The sequence below is a fragment of the Trichomonas vaginalis genome, chromosome IV, assembly GCF_026262505.1.
Source record: "Trichomonas vaginalis G3 chromosome IV, whole genome shotgun sequence".
Taxonomy (NCBI): domain Eukaryota; phylum Parabasalia; order Trichomonadida; family Trichomonadidae; genus Trichomonas; species Trichomonas vaginalis.
Genome location: NC_067206.1, coordinates 10,419,179 through 10,440,622, shown reverse-complemented (window position 1 = coordinate 10,440,622; position 21,444 = coordinate 10,419,179). Strand labels below are relative to the sequence as shown.

Sequence of the window (21,444 nt, the reverse complement as noted above, 5' to 3'; positions counted from 1 at the left end):
ATCATAAGAAACCAAGATCACATTATAAGTAAGCAATACTCGCAAATACAAAGAATGAAGAGAACAATGAAAATGATCGAGTATGCAATAGAACAAAGAATTGAAGCACGCAGTCTGGTGCCTTGGTAACTTCTAAAGATCCCCACAAACAGTTAAGAATAAATACTTTTTTTCACTGGAAAAAAAATGATATTTTTTTATAAAGATAAGTATTTAATTACAGTAGTCAACAAGTGGCTTCTTTCTTTGTATGATGAGTTTGCAGTAATGAAGCGTTCGTGCCACATATCAGACTGCCTTCCCAACTGATCAACTCGAGATCTGAGATCAGAGATCTCTTCATCTTTGTAGTCGAGCTTGATGTTGAGTAATGTTATGAACTCATTCTTCTGTTGTAGTTCCTCCGCCTGCTTTGTGATCTGCTGCTTTAGTTCCTCGAGAGCTACGTTTGACTCCTCCAGCTGCTTCAAATACTTGTGGCTGGTCTTGATTAAACGTAGAACTCGAGGAGTAGCTTGTGGACCCGTTTTCTTTGCCGTTTGCTTGTGATCGAGATCTGGGATCTTGATCTCGGTCTTCGGACTCTCGCCACCCATCAATATTTCCTCGTCGCCAGAGGACTGTTCTTCAGTCACCTCTGGCTTCTGGATGGCAACAGCCTTAGCAGGAGCTGTGTTGTTCAGGTCAGGTAAGTGGGGCTTCCAGGCACTTCGTGCCCTCTAGCCCCTAAAAAAACCTAGAGGAGAACTAAAAAAATTATATAGTAAAAAATTAAAGTTTTTATTCGATAAGAACGACATCGCTATCGTTTTCTTCTTCCTCCTCCTCTTCTTCATAGTCAGTATCTGATGGCTCTTTGTCAGCCACATGACCAGCAACAAATATTGAGACAAATTGTTTCTTTGGTTTTGTTAGCAGGAACTTTTGATGGTCGTAGAACACGAATTCTACATTTTGAAAATGTTGTGCTGAGTATTCTGTGAAATGGGAAATTGGAATTGGTGTATCCTACAACATACAACTATTACGAAGAAGCAAATGAATATGGAGAACTCTCATTCCATTTCACACTTTCAGTTCCTGAGGGAGAAGAAAAAGCAATCTATCATGTACAATCTCTTGCAGGATGTGAAGGAAAACCTCACATAATAACTACTGTTGCAATTGAGAAACCTGCAAGAGTCGAAGACGATGTTTTGTTCGCGTCCATTGCTGGTTTTGGCATGGGAGAACCAATTCCAATTTCCCATTTCACAGAATACTCAGCACAACATTTTCAAAATGTAGAATTCGTGTTCTACGACCATCAAAAGTTCCTGCTAACAAAACCAAAGAAACAATTTGTCTCAATATTTGTTGCTGGTCATGTGGCTGACAAAGAGCCATCAGATACTGACTATGAAGAAGAGGAGGAGGAAGAAGAAAACGATAGCGATGTCGTTCTTATCGAATAAAAACTTTAATTTTTTACTATATAATTTTTTTAGTTCTCCTCTAGGTTTTTTTAGGGGCTAGAGGGCACGAAGTGCCTGGAAGCCCCACTTACCTGACCTGAGAGGTCCTATAAACCGGAGAAAGTGTCACAATAAAGAAATTTTATTAGTAAGTAAATGTGGTTTGAAATAGGACTACTTGTTTTAGGTTTTTTCCATTGTGTCATTTATTTATTTGACGTGGCAGAAAAGTACAGAGAATATGAAGATGAACCAATGCCTGCAAATGTTCAGTATATGTACTCGTAAGAGATATTTTTATCTAATATTAAATGGACGCACAGAACTTAGCGAATGCACAGCAACCTGGACAACCAAACCCAGAGAATATTCCAAATGAAGTTAGAATACAAACTGCAATGGCAAACTATGGTCAAGTGCCAACAGATGTACAAATGCAAACTGCCATGTCAAATGACGCTGCGTTAGGTTTGCCACCATGGTATGCAAATATGAGATGGAAAGAGTTTTATACAAACCCTGAAGTCGGATATAAACAACTTTATGCAGATGACGCGAACACAGGAGTTGACCCAGAATATGTTTTCTACCAGAGGAGAAACAGAATGTATGAGCTCCAGTTAAAGAATGCTATGGAACTCAACAGGAAACGTAAGAGACTAGGCGGACATTAGATTTTTACACGTAGTAAATGGGTTTCTTCAGTAGTATTGGAAACTTCTTCAGAAGAGTTGGAAGAGGTATATGGAATGGAATAAAAACCGTAGGAAGAGGAGTATGGAACGGAGTCAAAAATATTGGTAAAAGAGTAGGTCAGTTTGTTGGTATTATACCTAAAGACCCTGAACCAGAAGAACAAGCTCCTGTTATACAACAGTCTGAACCTGCACCACAGTCTAGTTGGCAACCAAATCCAACACCTCAACCGTATTAAAAAATTATATTTTTACCGTTCGATAGTAGTTGTATATGAAACTAAGTTCTAAGTAAAACGCATGGTATAATGGAATTATTCTTTTTCTTCCATCTGTAGTAAACCATACTTGAAAGTCTGAAATACTTCCACTCGGCGGTTCGTATAACTTTGTAGGTTTTTCGTAAAAGTCATTTGCCAAGCATAAGAAAGAGTTTTGGGCGCCAGAAAATGAAGCATGAACAATAATAGCATCTTGGTCGAAAATATTTTCATATGTTCCATTAGGGTTTTCGACTTCATAATAGTCCGGGTGTACTGGATATGCTGCAGGCTGATTTAACATCCTCATAAATCTATACCATGCCAAGTTGTTATATTTTGTAGAAATATAAACGTTTTCTCCAAGGTCTTCTATTTTATTGATTTTAACAGTTGCATTTTTCCTGTCATAAATAATATCGAGATGGTATTCTCCTTCGTCAATGTTATACTGGTTTGCATATTCGATATAGATATCGTTTATTTTTTCTTGAAAAGCTTGAAGAGTTGTTTCTAAATTTACAAGCAAACTAACTTGTAAAAGTTTTCCCTGTTCAAATTTCTCATACATACGTTTTTCTTTGTTATAGTATCGAACTTCAAAACCGACCGTAAATGGGAAACCATGTATGGCTTCTGAAATGAACTTCATTCTACGAAAGCCAATAGCTTTTGTGACGGATGGGTCTCTTAACCATCTTAATGGGTAGTCAAAACGATAGCCTTCATGCTTTACGGTCTCTGTCTCAAACTTTTGACCGACATTAGTAAAAAGTTCATCTAATGGTTTAGTTGTAGCAACTCTTGAATTTTCTTTTTCTATTGAAAGCATATTTTATCTAGAATAAAAATGTCGAAAGATATTGCTTCCATAAGAGAAATACAACACAACCGACAACTCATTATGCAAGCTCTAAATAAGAACAAAACAAACTTTTCAAACTATTCTAAGATATCTGAGTCATTGAAAGAAGGAAACTTAAAACTGACATTAAACCCAATGACAGATGAGTTTCTATTTCAAGACAAGAAGAACAATACTGTCTGTATAAATCCAACAAAAGGAACTTTAAACGAGAAACCTATAAATGAACTTCTTTTGAAAGCAGATGTTGACAACAAAGCTGACAAAGAATATGTAGACGATGCAATAGCAAAAGAAGAAGAAAGAGCTAACAATGCTTATGCAACAAAAGAACATACTCATCCTGAACTAGCAGACAAAACATATGTTGACAATAAAATGTCAAGTGAAGTGACAAGAGCTGAAAACGAATATTCTAAAAAGACTCATATACATTCTATATCTGATATTACAAACTTACAAGAAACCTTAAACAGGAAAAGTGCCGTTGGACATACACATTCTATATCTCAAATAACAGACTTAAACGTTAGCCTTGAAAAGAAAGCAGACAAGAACCATACACATGATTTCTTCACAACTGTTGCTATAGAAAGTATTGAAGGAACGGTTGAAGAAACTGGTGGGGATGCATTATATTGTAAACCTCCTAACTTTCCACAAGGTTTAACATCGGATGACGACATAACGACGATGAGAAACATTAGATGTAAAGATGTTTATGTCATGAAGGATGAACATAATATTAAATTCACTGCTCAAGATTTATATGACAAGAAAGCAGACAAAACAGAGCTTCAAACATTAAAGACAGAAATACTTCAAACATTATATCCTATAGGCTCTATTTATACGTCAATGAACTCTACCAGACCAGAAGTAGTACTTGGTTTTGGAACTTGGACTCAAATAGTCGACAGGTTTTTGTATTGTGCAAACTCTTCAAAGGAAACAGGTGGAAGTAAAACGATTTCAGGTGAAAATTTACCTGCACACAGTCACTACATAGATTTAAGTACATCTCAAGCAGGTTGGCATAAGCATAGATATTGGGATTGGTCAGCAATGACAAAAGGTAAAGGATATGATGTTAAAGACAACGTTAAGTTTGCTATAAATTGTTACTGGAGTAACACTGAGGGAGGAGTAAACCATACACATTTCGTTACAGGATATACACAAACAACGGGACAAAGTAAAGAATACATGCCACCTTACATGACAGTTTACGCATGGTATAGAATTGCTTAGTCGTCATTTTCAACTTCTTTAGCATATTCGTCAGGAGTTGTCTTATATTTGTTAGGAACTGTCTTTGAAAGTATACCACCTTGAACTTTGACAAGTTTGAAACGAGGTCTGACAATAGTAGTTTTATCTTCTGCTTGCAGTGTGTACATTTTGCCATGTTTGCCTAAAACTTCATAATATTCTCTTGTATACTTTCTTCTATTTTTACGAACACGAATGTGAGTACCTGTCGAGTTCCCATTGTTGTCATAGTCAATAGTATTTTCATATGGGTCGCGTTTAGGTATTTCTATTTTTACTTTGTCACCTTTCTGAAGTTTGAAGCCCGGCATTCTTTCTTGTTTGTCTCTTTTGACTAAATTATTAAATATATAGTCTTTCTCTAAGTCGGGGTTGTTTTTCATTTCTTCGGGGGAGTGGTTTCCCAAACCTTTTTGTTTACGGTTATTGTAAATATTTAAAACTTGTCTCATCTTTGCCATGGAGAAATGTCTATATTTGTCGTCATATGACATTTCATTTGCTTCACCACCTTGTGGTTGGTTTAAGTCTCTTAACATTTTTATACAACCGTCAATGACACCAAGAGCAGAATGGTTTTGGTCGACAATGAAATATTGGTTTACATTTTTTGAACGCAGATAGTTTTTTACATCATCTGATTTGAAAGAACTTTCACAGTCAGATGTCAGTTTTGTTGGATGGTATTTGTCAACGAATATTGTCAAAGCAGTTTTCACATCTAAAATATTTTTGGACCATAATGGTATGGCTTCACAGTATCTTGTGTTTTGACCAACAAATATTAACCAGTATGGTGGTCCATCTGTTCTAACTCTCGGAATGTTTTCCAAGATATCCATAAACCAAGCATTTGGTGTTGAACTAAAGATTTTTACCATGAGTGCTTTCTTTGTCGCTTTAGAAACATAGGGGTCCTTGTTTGGATTCGTCATTTTTTAACCCATAAGAAATGGGTTTATTTGGCGCATTAGCAGGAGTCGCATCCAGATTTTTGCCCGCAGTGGGAACAATAGCCAGAGGTGCATTTGGAATTGGAAGGAAGATTTTGAGTACATTAGGTATACTTAAAGAGAAAGCACAACCTATTATACAAACTGTACAGAAAGGTTGGGATGTAGCACGAGATGCAACAAATCTTATTCCAAATCCTGAAACAAGAGGAAAAGTTCAAGGATGGATGGACAATGTAGGAAGACAAGCAGGAAACTATTATAACAAAGCAAATGACTACTATAACCAAGCAGGACACTATATGGACCAAGGTGAAAGATTTATCATAAGACAAATTACGGAAAGTGAACTCAAACAAAAAGTGACACAATGCATTTGCCAACCAAATAACTTTACAAAGCAAAAACTTAAATTACTTGTCAAGCTTACTATTCTTATTTTAACAATTAAAACATTAAATTTTATTTTTTATTTAAAAAAATCATCTTATATCATCTGATATATATATATCTTATTTAAAAAATCATCTTTGTCTGAATGTTAAACTATTCAGACAAAGTTTCCCGCTGTTTGCGAAGGAATTGTTGGCTATGATGTACTGATTCATGATCAGTACATCATAGCCAACAATTCCTTATACAAAGTTCAAAAACTTGGGTGCAATCAGTTCTGATTGCACCCAAGTTTTTGAACTTTCTCGAGGGAATGAAAGGGTAAGAGGTATACATTATGAATATATACCTCTTACCCTTCCATTCCCTCTCTGACAGCGGGAAACTTTGTCTGAATGTTAAACTATTCAGACAAAGTTTCCCGCTGTTTGCGAAGGAATTGTTGGCTATGATGTACTGATTCATGATCAGTACATCATAGCCAACAATTCCTTATACAAAGTTTCAAAAACTTGGGTGCAATCAGTTCTGATTGCACCCAAGTTTTTGAACTTTCTCGAGGGAATGAAGGGGTAAGAGGTATACATTATGAATATATACCTCTTACCCTTCCATTCCTCTCTGACAGCGGGAAACTTTGTCTGAATGTTAAACTATTCAGACAAAGTTTCCCGCTGTTTGCGAAGGAATTGTTGGCTATGATGTACTGATTCATGATCAGTACATCATAGCCAACAATTCCTTATACAAAGTTCAAAAACTTGGGTGCAATCAGAACTGATTGCACCCAAGTTTTTGAACTTTCTCGAGGGAATGAAGGGGTAAGAGGTATACATTATGAATATATACCTCTTACCCTTCCATTCCCTCTCTGACAGCGGGAAACTTTGTCTGAATGTTAAACTATTCAGACAAAGTTTCCCGCTGTTTGCGAAGGAATTGTTGGCTATGATGTACTGATCATGAATCAGTACATCATAGCCAACAATTCCTTATACAAAGTTCAAAAACTTGGGTGCAATCAGTTCTGATTGCACCCAAGTTTTTGAACTTTCTCGAGGAATGAAAGGGTAAGAGGTATACATTATATGAATATATACCTCTTACCCTTCCATTCCCTCTCTGACAGCGGGAAACTTTGTCTGAATGTTAAACTATTCAGACAAAGTTTCCCGCTGTTTGCGAAGGAATTGTTGGCTATGATGTACTGATTCATGATCAGTGCATCATAGCCAACAATTCCTTATACAAAGTTCAAAAACTTGGGTGCAATCAGAACTGATTGCACCCAAGTTTTTGAACTTTCTCGAGGGAATGAAAGGTAAGAGATATCCATTTCCTTTCACCTTCGTTCTCAATAATTAACTTATAAATTTTTTAAAGCAAAAAAAGTCTGATTTTTTTTGACAAGTAAATATATAGGGAATTTATCCGACCAAATAAGTGTCACTTTTTCGGTTCACTTCACTTTCCGTAACTCGTCTTACAACAATTCAATATGCAGACGAACTTGTCCGCTATTGTCCCACTCTTGTAAGAGTACTTCAAGAACGACTCTTCAACCAGTTGCTTCCTACCTTACGCAGCCCAATTCAAATTCAATTTGCCCGTGCAGCCATAAACTTCACTCCGTACTCGTACAGCTATGACGAGGATGAACTAGCTGACGAGTACGGAGCCGAAAATGTTGGCTGGGTTTTTCGCACAACTCCTTGCGAATTCCAAGTTGAAATTGTCAACCATTTCCTCGTTCGTACTATTTCGTTGCAGAATGAAGACAACGAAAAAGATGGAGTCATTCAAGGTGACCGTGTAAGAGTCATTTTCCAACGCAAAAGTGGACAAGAAATTGTATTCGAAGAATTGGTTTGCATATTCTTTAGCAATGGTCAAGACTACTGGGAAGGAAACTTGGTATTAGTCCCCGGTGAAACCATTTCTGTTTCATCGGATTTGAACCATCCATACAAGATATGGTTCAATTACGTTGCATATAACGCAGAAGACCCGACCTTTGACTCAGAATAAAAACTTCATTTATACTAAACATCTTCGGGGCTAGAGGGCACGAAGTGCCTGGAGGCCCCACTTACCTGACCTTGTTCGCTTCCATTAAAAAATGTTGTGCATGAAAAATAGTGTGACTTCATTTTTGACAAAAAGTGACACTATTTCTGATGGTTTTGTCATTTATTTGTCAGATTTATAAATGGATAATAATGCTGTAAATCAGATATTAATTAAAAATATTTAAGATTTATGTTCGAATTGAAAAGCAAAATGATATTTTTTGAGTAGGTGACAAAAGTGCATACTCTTAAATTAACCTTAAATGTTGATTTTTCGATATTTTCGGTATTAACCTTATTGTAAATTTTTCCGGTGATAAATTTATCACACTGAGGTTATTTTTCCGGTGAGATTTTTAACCTTGATTTAATGAAATGAGTGTGGTAGAATTTACGAAAAAGTGACACTTAACCTTAAATTTCCAAACACTATTTTTTGATTGTATTTTGTTATTTATATATTTATATATATTTATATATATATATGTATATATTTATATATGTATATATTTATATATGTATATATTTATATATGTATATATTTATATATGTATATATTTATATATGTATATATTTATATATGTATATATTTATATATGTATATATTTATATATGTATATATTTATATATGTATATATTTATATATAGGTCAGGTATGAGGGGCTTCCAGGGGCTGCGCCCCTTCTAGCCCTGAAGATGTTTAGTATAAATGAAGTTTATATTTGGAGGGCTTCCAGGCGCGTTGCGCCCTCTAGCCCCGAAGATGTTTAGTATAAATGAAGTTTTTATTCGGAAAATTGTTAGTCTTCTGGGTCGAAAACATTATATAATGTGTCGCTTTTCACAAATTATATATGTTTTCATATTTTGTCACTTTTCTGTCACTTTTCGGGTAAAAACATTTTTATTATTATATATAAATGAATTTTACAAAACCACCGTTACCGTTCTTTGGAAATAAGAGTAGATGTAAAGATATTATATTGAGAGAACTTAAGAAACTACCGAATGGTCTAACATTTGTAGATTTGTTCGGTGGAAGTTTCTATATATCCCATTTATGTCATACAATATTCCCAGACTCAAAGATTATATGCAATGACTTCGACAACTATATGGACCGTCTCAAACATATTCCAGACACAAACAATATATTGAAAGAGTTAAAAGAAAAGATACCTATAGGTAAGATTGAACGTATACCATTAGATAAGAAAAATATTGTGAGAGAGGTTTTGAAAAAAGCAGAATATATAGACTGGAATAGTATATCTGCTAGACTATTATATAGTGGTGCTATAAGAGTTCATGACATTGAAACACTTATGTCAAAAGTTTTATATCTTAACTATACAAATGTTTTCAAAGAGGACATAGAAAAATATATTGAGGGTATAGAGTTTGTGAGATGTCATTGGACAGAGTTGTATGAAAAATATAAAGACAAGGAAAATGTTTTCTTTATAGTGGACCCGCCGTTCTATAACACATGGGATTTTCAATACCAAGTAGACTGGACTTTGAGAGACTCTTTAGAAACTTTAGACGTTATACATAACCATCCATGCTTTTACTTTACATCCGATAAAAGTGGCTTGGAAACCGTTATGAGATGGTTAGAGGACATACATGACTATGAGTTTATATATGACAAGATAGAATATGAGAGAGGTCCTATAAACTGGAGAAAGTGTCACAATAAAGAAATTTTATTAGTAAGTAAATGTGGTTTGAAATAGGACTACTTGTTTTAGGTTTTTTCCATTGTGTCATTTATTTATTTGACGTGGCAGAAAAGTACAGAGAATATGAAGATGAACCAATGCCTGCAAATGTTCAGTATATGTACTCGTAAGAGATATTTTTATCTAATATTAAATGGACGCACAGAACTTAGCGAATGCACAGCAACCTGGACAACCAAACCCAGAGAATATTCCAAATGAAGTTAGAATACAAACTGCAATGGCAAACTATGGTCAAGTGCCAACAGATGTACAAATGCAAACTGCCATGTCAAATGACGCTGCGTTAGGTTTGCCACCATGGTATGCAAATATGAGATGGAAAGAGTTTTATACAAACCCTGAAGTGGGATATAAACAACTTTATGCAGATGACGCGAACACAGGAGTTGACCCAGAATATGTTTTTCTACCAGAGGAGAAACAGAATGTATGAGCTCCAGTTAAAGAATGCTATGGAACTCAACAGGAAACGTAAGAGACTAGGCGGACATTAGATTTTTACACGTAGTAAATGGGTTTCTTCAGTAGTATTGGAAACTTCTTCAGAAGAGTTGGAAGAGGTATATGGAATGGAATAAAAACCGTAGGAAGAGGAGTATGGAACGGAGTCAAAAATATTGGTAAAAGAGTAGGTCAGTTTGTTGGTATTATACCTAAAGACCCTGAACCAGAAGAACAAGCTCCTGTTATACAACAGTCTGAACCTGCACCACAGTCTAGTTGGCAACCAAATCCAACACCTCAACCGTATTAAAAAATTATATTTTTACCGTTCGATAGTAGTTGTATATGAAACTAAGTTCTAAGTAAAACGCATGGTATAATGGAATTATTCTTTTTCTTCCATCTGTAGTAAACCATACTTGAAAGTCTGAAATACTTCCACTTGGTGGTTCGTATAACTTTGTAGGTTTTTCGTAAAAGTCATTTGCCAAGCATAAGAAAGAGTTTTGGGCGCCAGAAAATGAAGCATGAACAATAATAGCATCTTGGTCGAAAATATTTTCATATGTTCCATTAGGGTTTTCGACTTCATAATAGTCCGGGTGTACTGGATATGCTGCAGGCTGATTTAACATCCTCATAAATCTATACCATGCCAAGTTGTTATATTTTGTAGAAATATAAACGTTTTCTCCAAGGTCTTCTATTTTATTGATTTTAACAGTTGCATTTTTCCTGTCATAAATAATATCGAGATGGTATTCTCCTTCGTCAATGTTATACTGGTTTGCATATTCGATATAGATATCGTTTATTTTTTCTTGAAAAGCTTGAAGAGTTGTTTCTAAGTTTACAAGCAAACTAACTTGTAAAAGTTTTCCCTGTTCAAATTTCTCATACGTATGTTTTTCTTTGTTATAGTATCGAACTACAAAACCGACCGTAAATGGGAAACCATGTATGGCTTCTGAAATGAACTTCATTCTACGAAAGCCAATAGCTTTTGTGACGGATGGGTCTCTTAGCCATCTTAATGGGTAGTCAAAACGATAGCCTTCATGCTTTACGGTCTCTGTCTCAAACTTTTGACCGACATTAGTAAAAAGTTCATCTAATGGTTTAGTTGTAGCAACTCTTGAATTTTCTTTTTCTATTGAAAGCATATTTTATCTAGAATAAAAATGTCGAAAGATATTGCTTCCATAAGAGAAATACAACACAACCGACAACTCATTATGCAAGCTCTAAATAAGAACACAACAAACTTTTCAAACTATTCTAAGATATCTGAGTCATTGAAAGAAGGAAACTTAAAACTGACATTAAACCCAATGACAGATGAGTTTCTATTTCAAGACAAGAAGAACAATACTGTCTGTATAAATCCAACAAAAGGAACTTTAAACGAGAAACCTATAAATGAACTTCTTTTGAAAGCAGATGTTGACAACAAAGCTGACAAAGAATATGTAGACGATGCAATAGCAAAAGAAGAAGAAAGAGCTAACAATGCTTATGCAACAAAAGAACATACTCATCCTGAACTAGCAGACAAAACATATGTTGACAATAAAATGTCAAGTGAAGTGACAAGAGCTGAAAACGAATATTCTAAAAAGACTCATATACATTCTATATCTGATATTACAAACTTACAAGAAACATTAAACAGGAAAAGTGACGTTGGACATACACATACCATTGCAAATATTACAAACTTACAAGAAACCTTAAACAGGAAAAGTGACGTTGGACATACACATACCATTGCAAATATTACAAACTTACAAGAAACCTTAAACACTAAAAGTGACGTTGGACATACACATACAAGTTTTACAACTTTTACGGCAGACGACATAATATTGAACTTTGACCTTGGTTCAAGTGCACCTTTAGAGAATCCGAGTACAAGCGTAAAAGATACTCTTAACAATTTAGATAACAGTTGCAGGAATATCGAAGATCATGCCAGAAACTTTGAAGCATATGAACTACCAGCAATGTTAGATAAGAAAGCAGACAAAACAGAGCTTCAAACATTAAAGACAGAAATACTTCAAACATTATATCCTATAGGCTCTATTTATACGTCAATGAACTCTACCAGACCAGAAGTAGTACTTGGTTTTGGAACTTGGACTCAAATAGTCGACAGGTTTTTGTATTGTGCAAACTCTTCAAAGGAAACAGGTGGAAGTAAAACGATTTCAGGTGAAAATTTACCTGCACACAGTCATTACGTAAGATTAACTACATCTGAAGGTGGTTGGCATAAGCATAGATATTGGGATTGGACAGGAATGACAAAAGGTAAAGGATATGATGTTAAAGAGGACGTTAAGTTTGCTATAAATTGTTACTGGGATGACACGCAGGGAGAAGGAATCCATACACATTTCGTTACAGGATATACACATACAACGGGACAAAGTAAAGAATACATGCCACCTTACATGACAGTTTACGCATGGTATAGAATTGCTTAGTCGTCATTTTCAACTTCTTTAGCATATTCGTCAGGAGTTGTCTTATATTTGTTAGGAACTGTCTTTGAAAGTATACCACCTTGAACTTTGACAAGTTTGAAACGAGGTCTGGCAATAGTAGTTTTATCTTCTGCTTGCAGTGTGTACATTTTGCCATGTTTGCCTAAAACTTCATAATATTCTCTTGTATACTTTCTTCTATTTTTACGAACACGAATGTGAGTACCTGTCGAGTTCCCATTGTTGTCATAGTCAATAGTATTTTCATATGGGTCGCGTTTAGGTATTTCTATTTTTACTTTGTCACCTTTCTGAAGTTTGAAGCCCGGCATTCTTTCTTGTTTGTCTCTTTTGACTAAATTATTAAATATATAGTCTTTCTCTAAGTCAGGGTTGTTTTTTCATTTCTTCGGGGGAGTGGTTTCCCAAACCTTTTTGTTTACGGTTATTGTAAATATTTAAAACTTGTCTCATCTTTGCCTGGGAGAAGTGTCTATATTTGTCGTCATATGACATTTCATTTGCTTCACCACCTTGTGGTTGGTTTAAGTCTCTTAACATTTTTATACAACCGTCAATGACACCAAGAGCAGAATGGTTTTGGTCGACAATGAAATATTGGTTTACATTTTTGAACGCAGATAGTTTTAATATCATCTGATTTGAAAGAACTTTCACAGTCAGATGTCAGTTTTGTTGGATGGTATTTGTCAACGAATATTGTCAAAGCAGTTTTCACATCTAAAATATTTTTGGACCATAATGGTATGGCTTCACAGTATCTTGTGTTTTGACCAACAAATATTAACCAGTATGGTGGTCCATCTTCTCTATACCTCGGAATGTTTTCCAAGATATCCATAAACCAAGCATTTGGTGTTGAACTAAAGATTTTTACCATGAGTGCTTTCTTTGTCGCTTTAGAAACATAGGGGTCCTTGTTTGGATTCGTCATTTTTTAACCCATAAGAAATGGGTTTATTTGGCGCATTAGCAGGAGTCGCATCCAGATTTTTGCCCGCAGTGGAACAATAGCCAGAGGTGCATTTGGAATTGGAAGGAAGATTTTGAGTACATTAGGTATACTTAAAGAGAAAGCACAACCTATTATACAAACTGTACAGAAAGGTTGGGATGTAGCACGAGATGCAACAAATCTTATTCCAAATCCTGAAACAAGAGGAAAAGTTCAAGGATGGATGGACAATGTAGGAAGACAAGCAGGAAACTATTATAACAAAGCAAATGACTACTATAACCAAGCAGGACACTATATGGACCAAGGTGAAAGATTCTTTAACAGAGGATATAACCATGCACAACAGTGGGTAAACAATAACCAACCGCAACCACCTCAAACTTGGGGAATGTAAAATTTTTTACTGAGATGAAATGAACAATACAGCATTGAGACAAATGGGTTCAAGATGGATTTGTCGACTTCCAGCAGTTACACCACGTGTTTTGTCAAGTTCTTCCTATACCTCAGGAAGTTTTAGACCGACTTAAAAAACCTAAACAACCAGTTGAAAACAAACCAAACTAAAATTTTTTACGGACCTGAAAATGACCGAAGAAGTTGAAACGGTAGATTTGACACCACAAACAAAAAGTTCAGAACCATTGTCAAAACCCGTCAAAGAACTTACAGATGAAGAGAAAAATTCAATAATAGAAAGTGCCAGGTCTGGAAATACAAACCCTAACTACAAAGTCACTTTTCATAAAAATGGAACGGCTAGTATCTCAAAAAAGAAACAGACTCTCACAAATAAAATATTGAAGTCTGAAGGAGCTTTCGAGACAACAGATGGAAAAGTTTACTTCACTGACCAACAGTTCATTATAGAACATCTCATTGACTTAGAGTCGAAATATTCTAAACTTTACAACAAACACAAAAAGTTGAAAGGAAAACAAAAACAAATGGCATATGATATTTATGAAGATGTTGACGACACAACTGTTCCTGCAGGTGGGGTACAGCCCGAGGAACCGAAAAGTGACGAAAAACCGATAGAAGAAGAAAAACCAAAAACTGAAGATAAACCAAAACCAAAGTTTAGTTTCCAAACTAAACCAAGTCAACCTTCATTAGCTGGTATGGGTTGGCGTCAAAGACTTATGGCAGCAGGCGGTTATGTAAAGTAAAGAAAAAAAAACATATTTTTTTATTTTTATAAAAATGCCCCCATATAGAATCGATAGAAAGTGTTGTAAACAGAAATTCATCAAAAGTGACACCTCAGAAAAGCTAAAATATTGAATTTTTGGAACTTTTGATAGAGCACGTTTTTAAATATTAATTAAAGTAAATGCATATTTTGTAAAGATTCTTTTTAATAAAAAAATAAAATTTTGAAGAAGAACACAAAATCTTCTGAAAAATAATATCACATAAACTCATATTATTTTCTAATATATAACTATTTTATATAAAAATCAAATTCAATGATCTTAAAAGCGAAGGATAAACCTCAAAATTTACGAATATAATGAGTGGGAATATAATGCTTATCTATCATAAAACCATATGAAATATCAATTTTTGCTTTACACCTAATTTTTGACGACAATTAGCAAAAAATGTTAAATGTTAACACTCAGTCCATTTGAATATGAAAAATAAAATTGATTTTGATTAAATGTTTTTATTTATCATGCAATTCTTCTTGCGACCAAAGATTTGAATAAAATTTCAAAAAATAAGATAGCTTAAAAATAATATACGGTAGTGTTTACTAATAGATGAATAGTATATAAATTCTATTAAAATGGATTTGATCCAAAAAAATATAAAACCAAAAATAATTGTTATAATTTAAATGAAGAAGTAATTTAAAACGATTTTATTTATGATCAAATTTTATATATTTTTTTGGATCAAATCCATTTTAATAGAATTTATATACTATTCATCTATTAGTAAACACTACCGTATATTATTTTTTAAGCTATCTTATTTTTTTAAGTTTTATTCAAATCTTTGGTCGCAAGAAGAATTGCATGATAAATAAAAACATTTAATCAAAATCAATTTTATTTTTCATATTCAAATGGACTGAGTGTTAACATTTAACATTTTTTGCTAATTGTCGTCAAAAATTAGGTGTAAAGCAAAAATTGATATTTCATATGGTTTTATGATAGATAAGCATTATATTCCCACTCATTATATTCGTAAATTTTGAGGTTTATCCTTCGCTTTTAAGATCATTGAATTTGATTTTTATATAAAATAGTTATATATTAGAAAATAATATGAGTTTATGTGATATTATTTTTCAGAAGATTTCATTCTATATGCCTATGAAAAGTACTCTCAAAACTAACTTTTTCCTAATTATAATTAAATCTAGAATATTGTATTATGCTTAGTATTATTTCATTTTTCTCATTCAATTTAGAATTTACAAATGTCAAAAAATTGAGAGCTGTCACTTTTGATGAATTTCTGTTTATTACAAAAGTCTGCTAGAATAAAAGCAGAGTTACAAAGATATGGTTGGAGAGTTTCGAAGAAGTTTAAATATAGGAAGGGAAGACCCATAAAAGTCTATGACAAATTGTCTGGTCTTCGCTACGAAATGGATTTGGAAACAGCACGTGCCAATTATCCAAACAGACTAGAGAGGTTAGAAGAAGAACGTCTTATGGATATGCCTTTCGATGTTAGTGAACCTCAAGTTGAAGGACACGACGGCTTTGCCAGATTCTACTGGAAACATGACGAACAATTGCATCCTTTGAGAAGGAAAAAAGGTAGTGCAGAGGATGGTCATGCTCCCATGGAAAGAACAAGATATGCATATGAAAAGTATCGTGAAGTTAGAAGTCAAATTACATCTGGTCGAACCTTTACAGTAAACTTTGACGAAGGAAAGAACAAAGAAGGCTTCATGGGTGTACTTGCTGCAATTCAAGACGGAAATAAGAAAGGACACAATCTCAGATTGACCATAAAACAGATTTGGATGGTCACATTTACTATGCACATGGCAATGAACAAACAGCCGCAAAACTTCTTGACGCTTTCAAGACTACAAAGAGAGAACAAATGGTTGACTCCGACTCAGACATTTTGAATGCAATTGAAGGAATTGCAAGTGTCAAGTTCGAATGTACCAACCTAACCCTCAAGCAGTCAGACAACATGCTGGATACTTCCCGTTCATAAATAAGTCTGACATTGACTTGACAAGGTATGGAATTTACAATTCAATTGAAACATTTGTCAATGAACCTTGTATTCTTACATGTCTCAGGAACTCTGGTCTTGTTACAGATGAGAAGATGAAGTATCTTGAGTCATGTGTGAAGACAGGTACATTCTCAGAGGTCAATTGGCAAAAATTGCACCGTTGGCAAATGTCAATATCCGAGTCAACATACCTACAGCTAAAGGTTCTTCACATGACGACTATGTTGTTGAGTTCAATTTACCATGGTTGAAGATTGTAATTGTCCACAACCACTTCATGTTGAACGAAGTCTTACAAACCCATTGTTCGGAAAAGGCAAGTGCAACATTGTCAGAGCTGTAAACATTCTTTTCGAGAAAGGTTTGTTGGAACCAATTCCAGATGACAAGCTGACAGAAACTTTTGTACCAAAAGACGAAACAAACTTTTCACTGTTAGCAAGACCAAAAGTTGTTCCAGACAAAGTTCTAGTACAAAAGAAGTACACAATTCCACAAGGAGTTGGTATGTTCGGATACCAACCTGAACCAGAAGAACTTCCAATGAGGTTGCAAGAACTTCAAGATGCTATAAATAAACTTCCATTGAGACATCCAATTGACGTCAAATTGTATTGGAGAGCATCTGAGTTAGGTCAGAAGGTTTTATATGAAACAGGTTGCTTCGACGACGTTTATGAGATAACAGGAGAAGTTTCTCAGAAGATAAGAGACTCACTTGAATTTCCACAAACTGGACCAATTGGTTGCGACAAGTTCGACTCAAACGAAAGATATACTATGTCGACCTTAACGCTGCGTACATGAGGTTTGTCCAATATATTCCGACTGGAATTCCAAACGAAGATGGTGAGTTCCCGGAAGGAACTATACAGTTGGAAAAGTCATACAACAACTGTATGATATTAGGAAAGCTTCAAACCCCAAACTTGCAATGACACTCAAATTGCTTATGAATTCGACATGGGGATATTCCATTAAGAAACCTCAAGAGATGAAGAGTAAACATTATGAGAAGGTCGACAACTTTGTTGAAAGGTTTTCTCCTTTTGTTTTGAAGTACGAATTCACTCAAGGTCAAAGTGGCTTAGTAACCACATTAAAACCTATTGTCGAACATTGGTCTTACTCTCAGTTCGCAAAGGCAGTCCTTGACAACTACAACAAATTCTTCTCCGAAGTCAAATCCAAAGTGAAGGTATACTATGAGAACATTGACGCACTCATGACGAACGAAGAAGGGTACAACAAACTCATTGAAATGGGCATGGTCGGTGAAAAGATGGGTCGATTCAAATTGGACAAAATTTTCACCGAAGTTCATGTCCTCTCCAAGCGTAAGTACTGGGGCATACTTGAAGACGGCACAGAAATAAAACATTGCATGAAATAAAAACGTTTTTTAAAACAATATATTTTTACATATATTAAATGCTTCAGGTTGAAAAACAAAGAACAAAAGTAGCAGATACAAAACCGTTAGACTATATCTTTACAAATGCTGGTAGGACTATTTCAGATGAAGAAATTTCATCCCGAGCATACAGGTTTGACTATCCAATTCGTTGGCTTCAAAGTCCTTCAGATGCAAAGGCAATAGGATTTAGAAGAGTTTTGTTTTCAAATAGAACTAACGCATTTATGTTCGCAGTATATTTTCATGGGCAGTATAAAGGTTCTGATGGTCTAAATAGACAAATTTGACGAAATGAGAATCTTTACAGTTCGTTCAGACGAAAGTCTTGAGAAAACTCTAAATGACTTTCAAACTCAAATGAACAAATATTATTGGGAATTTCAAGAAAAATACGACTCTTTACTAAATGGAACATACTATCTGAAACTAGAATATGACAAGATGAACTCCACCGTTTCATTTCAAAAGATTGAAATTAACCCTCCAAGAGATACAGAGTTTTTATTTTGGAAAGTAGACAAACGTTCTTGGGCACAATTTCTTCGGTTACTAAACCAGAACGAACCATTACCACCAGATGGTCCATTTAAATTTATACTTCCACCAGCAGATTTGACAGTTTATAGAAACGTGTTTGACCCTCAAAATGTTATGTGTCATGCAAGTTTAGTTCAAGCAACAATAGTTTTCTATGTATTGGTAAGGACCTTTATGACATTGCTTCTAAATTCTACGAACCACCTAGTAACAGTTTCTCTGACTTTCAAGTTTGGTTCACACAAATGGTGTGCAACATATTATTCCATTGTACTATGACTTTTATCTCGAATTGTCTTTCATATATAACTACGGAAAAGTGCTGAAAAAGTATTGAAAAATAATGTTTATGTTAGCATGTTAGATCTAACACGTTTTCTAACCACTTTTCTAACATCGTAGAAAACTCATGAAAACAATTTATTTTTGACACTTTCACAAAAAACATAAAAAAGTGAAGTTAAAATGAGATGTTTACTGAACTGGTTGGATGTCGCCTTCTGTAGTTATGTAGAACGGCTGACCAGAGTAGTGGAACAGTGCTCTGAGAATTTGTATAATTCGTGGAATTGGACTCTCTCTGTTTGGAAGTTGTATCCAAGGACGCTTGGCAAAGAACTTAACAAGAGCTTCTCTTTTGGCGTCCTTTATGTCGTCGAAAGGAGTGTTTTCTGGTATTTGAATTGGAATTCCGGTCGAAGTCTCGAGATTCAAGGCAGCCCTTCCAGAAATAGTGGTGAACTTGACCTTGGGCTTCATGACCTTGCGCAAGTACTGCTTAACAAGCTCGTTAATTTAAATTAGGTAAACTGCCTCATCTAATGGCTCGATGTTGTCCATTGCTACTGTCAGTAAAAGTACTGCTACTGTCAGTAAAAGTACTGCTACTGTCAGAAAAAGTACTGCTACTGTCAGAAAAAGTACTGCTACTGTCAGTAAAAGTACTGCTACTGTCAGTAAAAGTACTGCTACTGTCAGTAAAAGTACTGCTACTTGCAGTAAAAAGGAAAATTTGAGAGGGTTTTCGACGATAAAGTACTGCTACTGTCAGTAAAAGTACTGCTACTGTCAGTAAAAGTACTGCTACTGTCAGAAAAAGTACTGCTACTGTCAGTAAAAGTACTGCTACTGTCAGAAAAAGTACTGCTACTGTCAGTAAAAGTACTGCTACTGTCAGTAGCAGTACTGCTAGTAGCAGAGATTTTTATCGTTGTGGTCCGACGGTTAAGCCACAAACGAATGTCCGACGTCCCACCAACCGAGTCCAATCTCAATCCAGAAGAACCGAAAGCACCAGCCCCTGCACCTCAGTTCCAGCAATTCCAATCTCAATCCAAATTACTACCAATTCCAATACAAATCGAAGAGAGACCAAGAGTTCGAAGAAGGTCTGAACCGCTTACGCAAAGAGTATGCTACAGCTCCAACCCTTGGTTGTTCCAGCAAGCTCCACCCCAACAATTCCAATTCCAATACAAATCGAAGAGAGACCAAGACTTCGAAGAAGGTCTGAACCGCTTACGCAAAGAGTATGCCACAGCTCCAATTGAGAGAAAGTTGTTGCTAAATTCAGTAAAAATAATGTTTAGGTGAAGAGGTGAGATCTCACCCGTTTTCTCACCTGTTTTCTCACCCTCTTGAATTTTCATGAATTTCCTTAAGATAGAAAAAATAAAGTTAGTTTTATTTTGTATTTTTTTGTATGTAAGATATGATTTCAGGGATTTTTTGACGAAGTGTTACTCTTCACTTCGTCAAAAAATGACAGTTATATAATGAAAAAGTGTCATTTTTTTGTATTTGACGAGAATGTCGGGTAGAAGGTTAGATCTAACCTCATTTCTCACCTGTTTTCTCACCTCTTGAATTTTCATGATTTCATCGTAAATGTTTTGTCAAGACTTCTTCGTAATGAGTGTACATGTTTTGTCAAAACTTCTTCGTACATGCTTTGTCAAGACTTCTTCGTACATGTTTTGTCAAAACTTCTTCGTAATGAGTGTATATGTTTTGTCAAGACTTCTTCGTAAATGTTTTGTCATGATTTCATCGTAATGAGCGTAAATCAGACAAAAATATATTTTAGGTGAAGTGGTGAGATCTAACCTCTTTTCTCACCTCTTTTCTCACCTCATGAATTTTCATGAATTTTCCCGAAATAAAAAATAAAGTTAGTTTTTTATAAAATATTTTTTTTATTTTGTATGTAAAGACATATATGACAAACATTGAGTTTGAAACAGTTAGAAAGATAGACAATGACACCAAATTGGTTAGAATAGGTGATTTAAACGTAAAGATACTCAAAGAAATACAACAAATATTCTTTGTCAGACATTTTATCTCCATCTGGAAAGAGACCGATGGACTGGGTTAGAATTGCTTCTACTCAAGAAAATTTTGACAAGAATATCCTGAGCTTATGATACAGTAGCATTTCATGGAACAAGAGCATATCTTATAGACAAAAGTCTTATACCAATAGTTTGTTTATGGTTAGACCCAGTTGTTGGATATAACTTCATAACATATGGTTCATTCGATACGGAACGTTGCAGTGAAGGCTTACTTTACATCGTTCAGATCAGAAAACCAAGGACTTCAACACAAAAAAGATATAAGATAGGAGAACACTATAATATAACTC

At 34.9% G+C, this 21,444-nt stretch overlaps 12 protein-coding genes and 1 pseudogene across 13 annotated transcripts, besides 7 other annotated features; 10 read left to right on the top strand and 3 right to left on the bottom strand.

Moving 5' to 3' along the window:
* Nucleotides 1-197: 197 nt before the first annotated feature.
* On the bottom strand, nt 198-596 carry TVAGG3_0064950 (single helix bin domain-containing protein; the record flags this gene model as incomplete). The annotated part of the gene is made up of 1 exon (XM_001283694.1): nt 198-596. One exon carries the CDS (start codon nt 594-596, stop codon nt 198-200), a length of 399 nt encoding a protein of 132 aa, XP_001283695.1.
* A 396-nt stretch (nt 597-992) lies between these two features.
* TVAGG3_0064940 (attachment subunit-related family) lies at nt 993-1,454 on the top strand (the record flags this gene model as incomplete). Its single annotated transcript, XM_051221524.1, has 1 exon — nt 993-1,454. One exon carries the CDS (start codon nt 993-995, stop codon nt 1,452-1,454), a length of 462 nt encoding a protein of 153 aa, XP_051106510.1.
* A 311-nt stretch (nt 1,455-1,765) lies between these two features.
* Nucleotides 1,766-2,128, top strand: TVAGG3_0064930 (uncharacterized protein; the record flags this gene model as incomplete). Its single annotated transcript, XM_051221523.1, has 1 exon — nt 1,766-2,128. The coding sequence occupies one exon, from the start codon at nt 1,766-1,768 to the stop codon at nt 2,126-2,128; it is 363 nt and encodes a 120-aa protein (XP_051106509.1).
* A 17-nt stretch (nt 2,129-2,145) lies between these two features.
* Nucleotides 2,146-2,388, top strand: TVAGG3_0064920 (serine threonine-protein phosphatase family; the record flags this gene model as incomplete). The annotated part of the gene is made up of 1 exon (XM_051221522.1): nt 2,146-2,388. The coding sequence occupies one exon, from the start codon at nt 2,146-2,148 to the stop codon at nt 2,386-2,388; it is 243 nt and encodes an 80-aa protein (XP_051106508.1).
* A 59-nt stretch (nt 2,389-2,447) lies between these two features.
* On the bottom strand, nt 2,448-3,241 carry TVAGG3_0064910 (uncharacterized protein; the record flags this gene model as incomplete). The annotated part of the gene is made up of 1 exon (XM_051221521.1): nt 2,448-3,241. A coding segment is annotated over one exon (794 nt), but the record flags the coding sequence as incomplete, so codon positions are not given.
* Nucleotides 3,242-3,451: 210 nt separating this feature from the next.
* Nucleotides 3,452-13,733: a mobile genetic element.
* Nucleotides 5,499-5,999, top strand: TVAGG3_0064900 (uncharacterized protein; the record flags this gene model as incomplete). The annotated part of the gene is made up of 1 exon (XM_051221520.1): nt 5,499-5,999. One exon carries the CDS (start codon nt 5,499-5,501, stop codon nt 5,997-5,999), a length of 501 nt encoding a protein of 166 aa, XP_051106506.1.
* Nucleotides 6,028-7,229: a mobile genetic element.
* On the top strand, nt 7,399-7,920 carry TVAGG3_0064880 (uncharacterized protein; the record flags this gene model as incomplete). Its single annotated transcript, XM_051221519.1, has 1 exon — nt 7,399-7,920. A coding segment is annotated over one exon (522 nt), but the record flags the coding sequence as incomplete, so codon positions are not given.
* Nucleotides 8,185-8,338: a mobile genetic element.
* On the top strand, nt 10,221-10,463 carry TVAGG3_0064860 (serine threonine-protein phosphatase family; the record flags this gene model as incomplete). Its single annotated transcript, XM_051221518.1, has 1 exon — nt 10,221-10,463. One exon carries the CDS (start codon nt 10,221-10,223, stop codon nt 10,461-10,463), a length of 243 nt encoding a protein of 80 aa, XP_051106504.1.
* Nucleotides 10,468-11,316, bottom strand: TVAGG3_0064850 (uncharacterized protein; the record flags this gene model as incomplete). Its single annotated transcript, XM_051221517.1, has 1 exon — nt 10,468-11,316. The coding sequence occupies one exon, from the start codon at nt 11,314-11,316 to the stop codon at nt 10,468-10,470; it is 849 nt and encodes a 282-aa protein (XP_051106503.1).
* Nucleotides 13,734-14,854: 1,121 nt separating the features above from the next.
* Nucleotides 14,855-14,892: a mobile genetic element.
* Nucleotides 14,855-14,892: a terminal%2Cinverted (terminal inverted repeat of Banshee-A3 transposon ID:TVAGG3_0064830).
* Nucleotides 14,893-16,069: 1,177 nt separating this feature from the next.
* Nucleotides 16,070-16,106: a mobile genetic element.
* Nucleotides 16,070-16,106: a terminal%2Cinverted (terminal inverted repeat of Banshee-A3 transposon ID:TVAGG3_0064820).
* Nucleotides 16,107-18,068: 1,962 nt separating this feature from the next.
* Nucleotides 18,069-18,236, top strand: TVAGG3_0064810 (DNA/RNA polymerases family; the record flags this gene model as incomplete). Its single annotated transcript, XM_051221516.1, has 1 exon — nt 18,069-18,236. The coding sequence occupies one exon, from the start codon at nt 18,069-18,071 to the stop codon at nt 18,234-18,236; it is 168 nt and encodes a 55-aa protein (XP_051106502.1).
* A 38-nt stretch (nt 18,237-18,274) lies between these two features.
* On the top strand, nt 18,275-18,878 carry TVAGG3_0064800 (annotated as a pseudogene). The gene has a single exon. A coding segment is annotated over exon 1 (604 nt).
* Nucleotides 18,879-19,626: 748 nt separating this feature from the next.
* On the top strand, nt 19,627-19,851 carry TVAGG3_0064790 (uncharacterized protein; the record flags this gene model as incomplete). Its single annotated transcript, XM_001295660.1, has 1 exon — nt 19,627-19,851. The coding sequence occupies one exon, from the start codon at nt 19,627-19,629 to the stop codon at nt 19,849-19,851; it is 225 nt and encodes a 74-aa protein (XP_001295661.1).
* Nucleotides 19,852-20,036: 185 nt separating this feature from the next.
* On the top strand, nt 20,037-20,390 carry TVAGG3_0064780 (uncharacterized protein; the record flags this gene model as incomplete). Its single annotated transcript, XM_001295661.1, has 1 exon — nt 20,037-20,390. One exon carries the CDS (start codon nt 20,037-20,039, stop codon nt 20,388-20,390), a length of 354 nt encoding a protein of 117 aa, XP_001295662.1.
* Between the last annotated feature and the right edge of the window lie 1,054 nt (nt 20,391-21,444).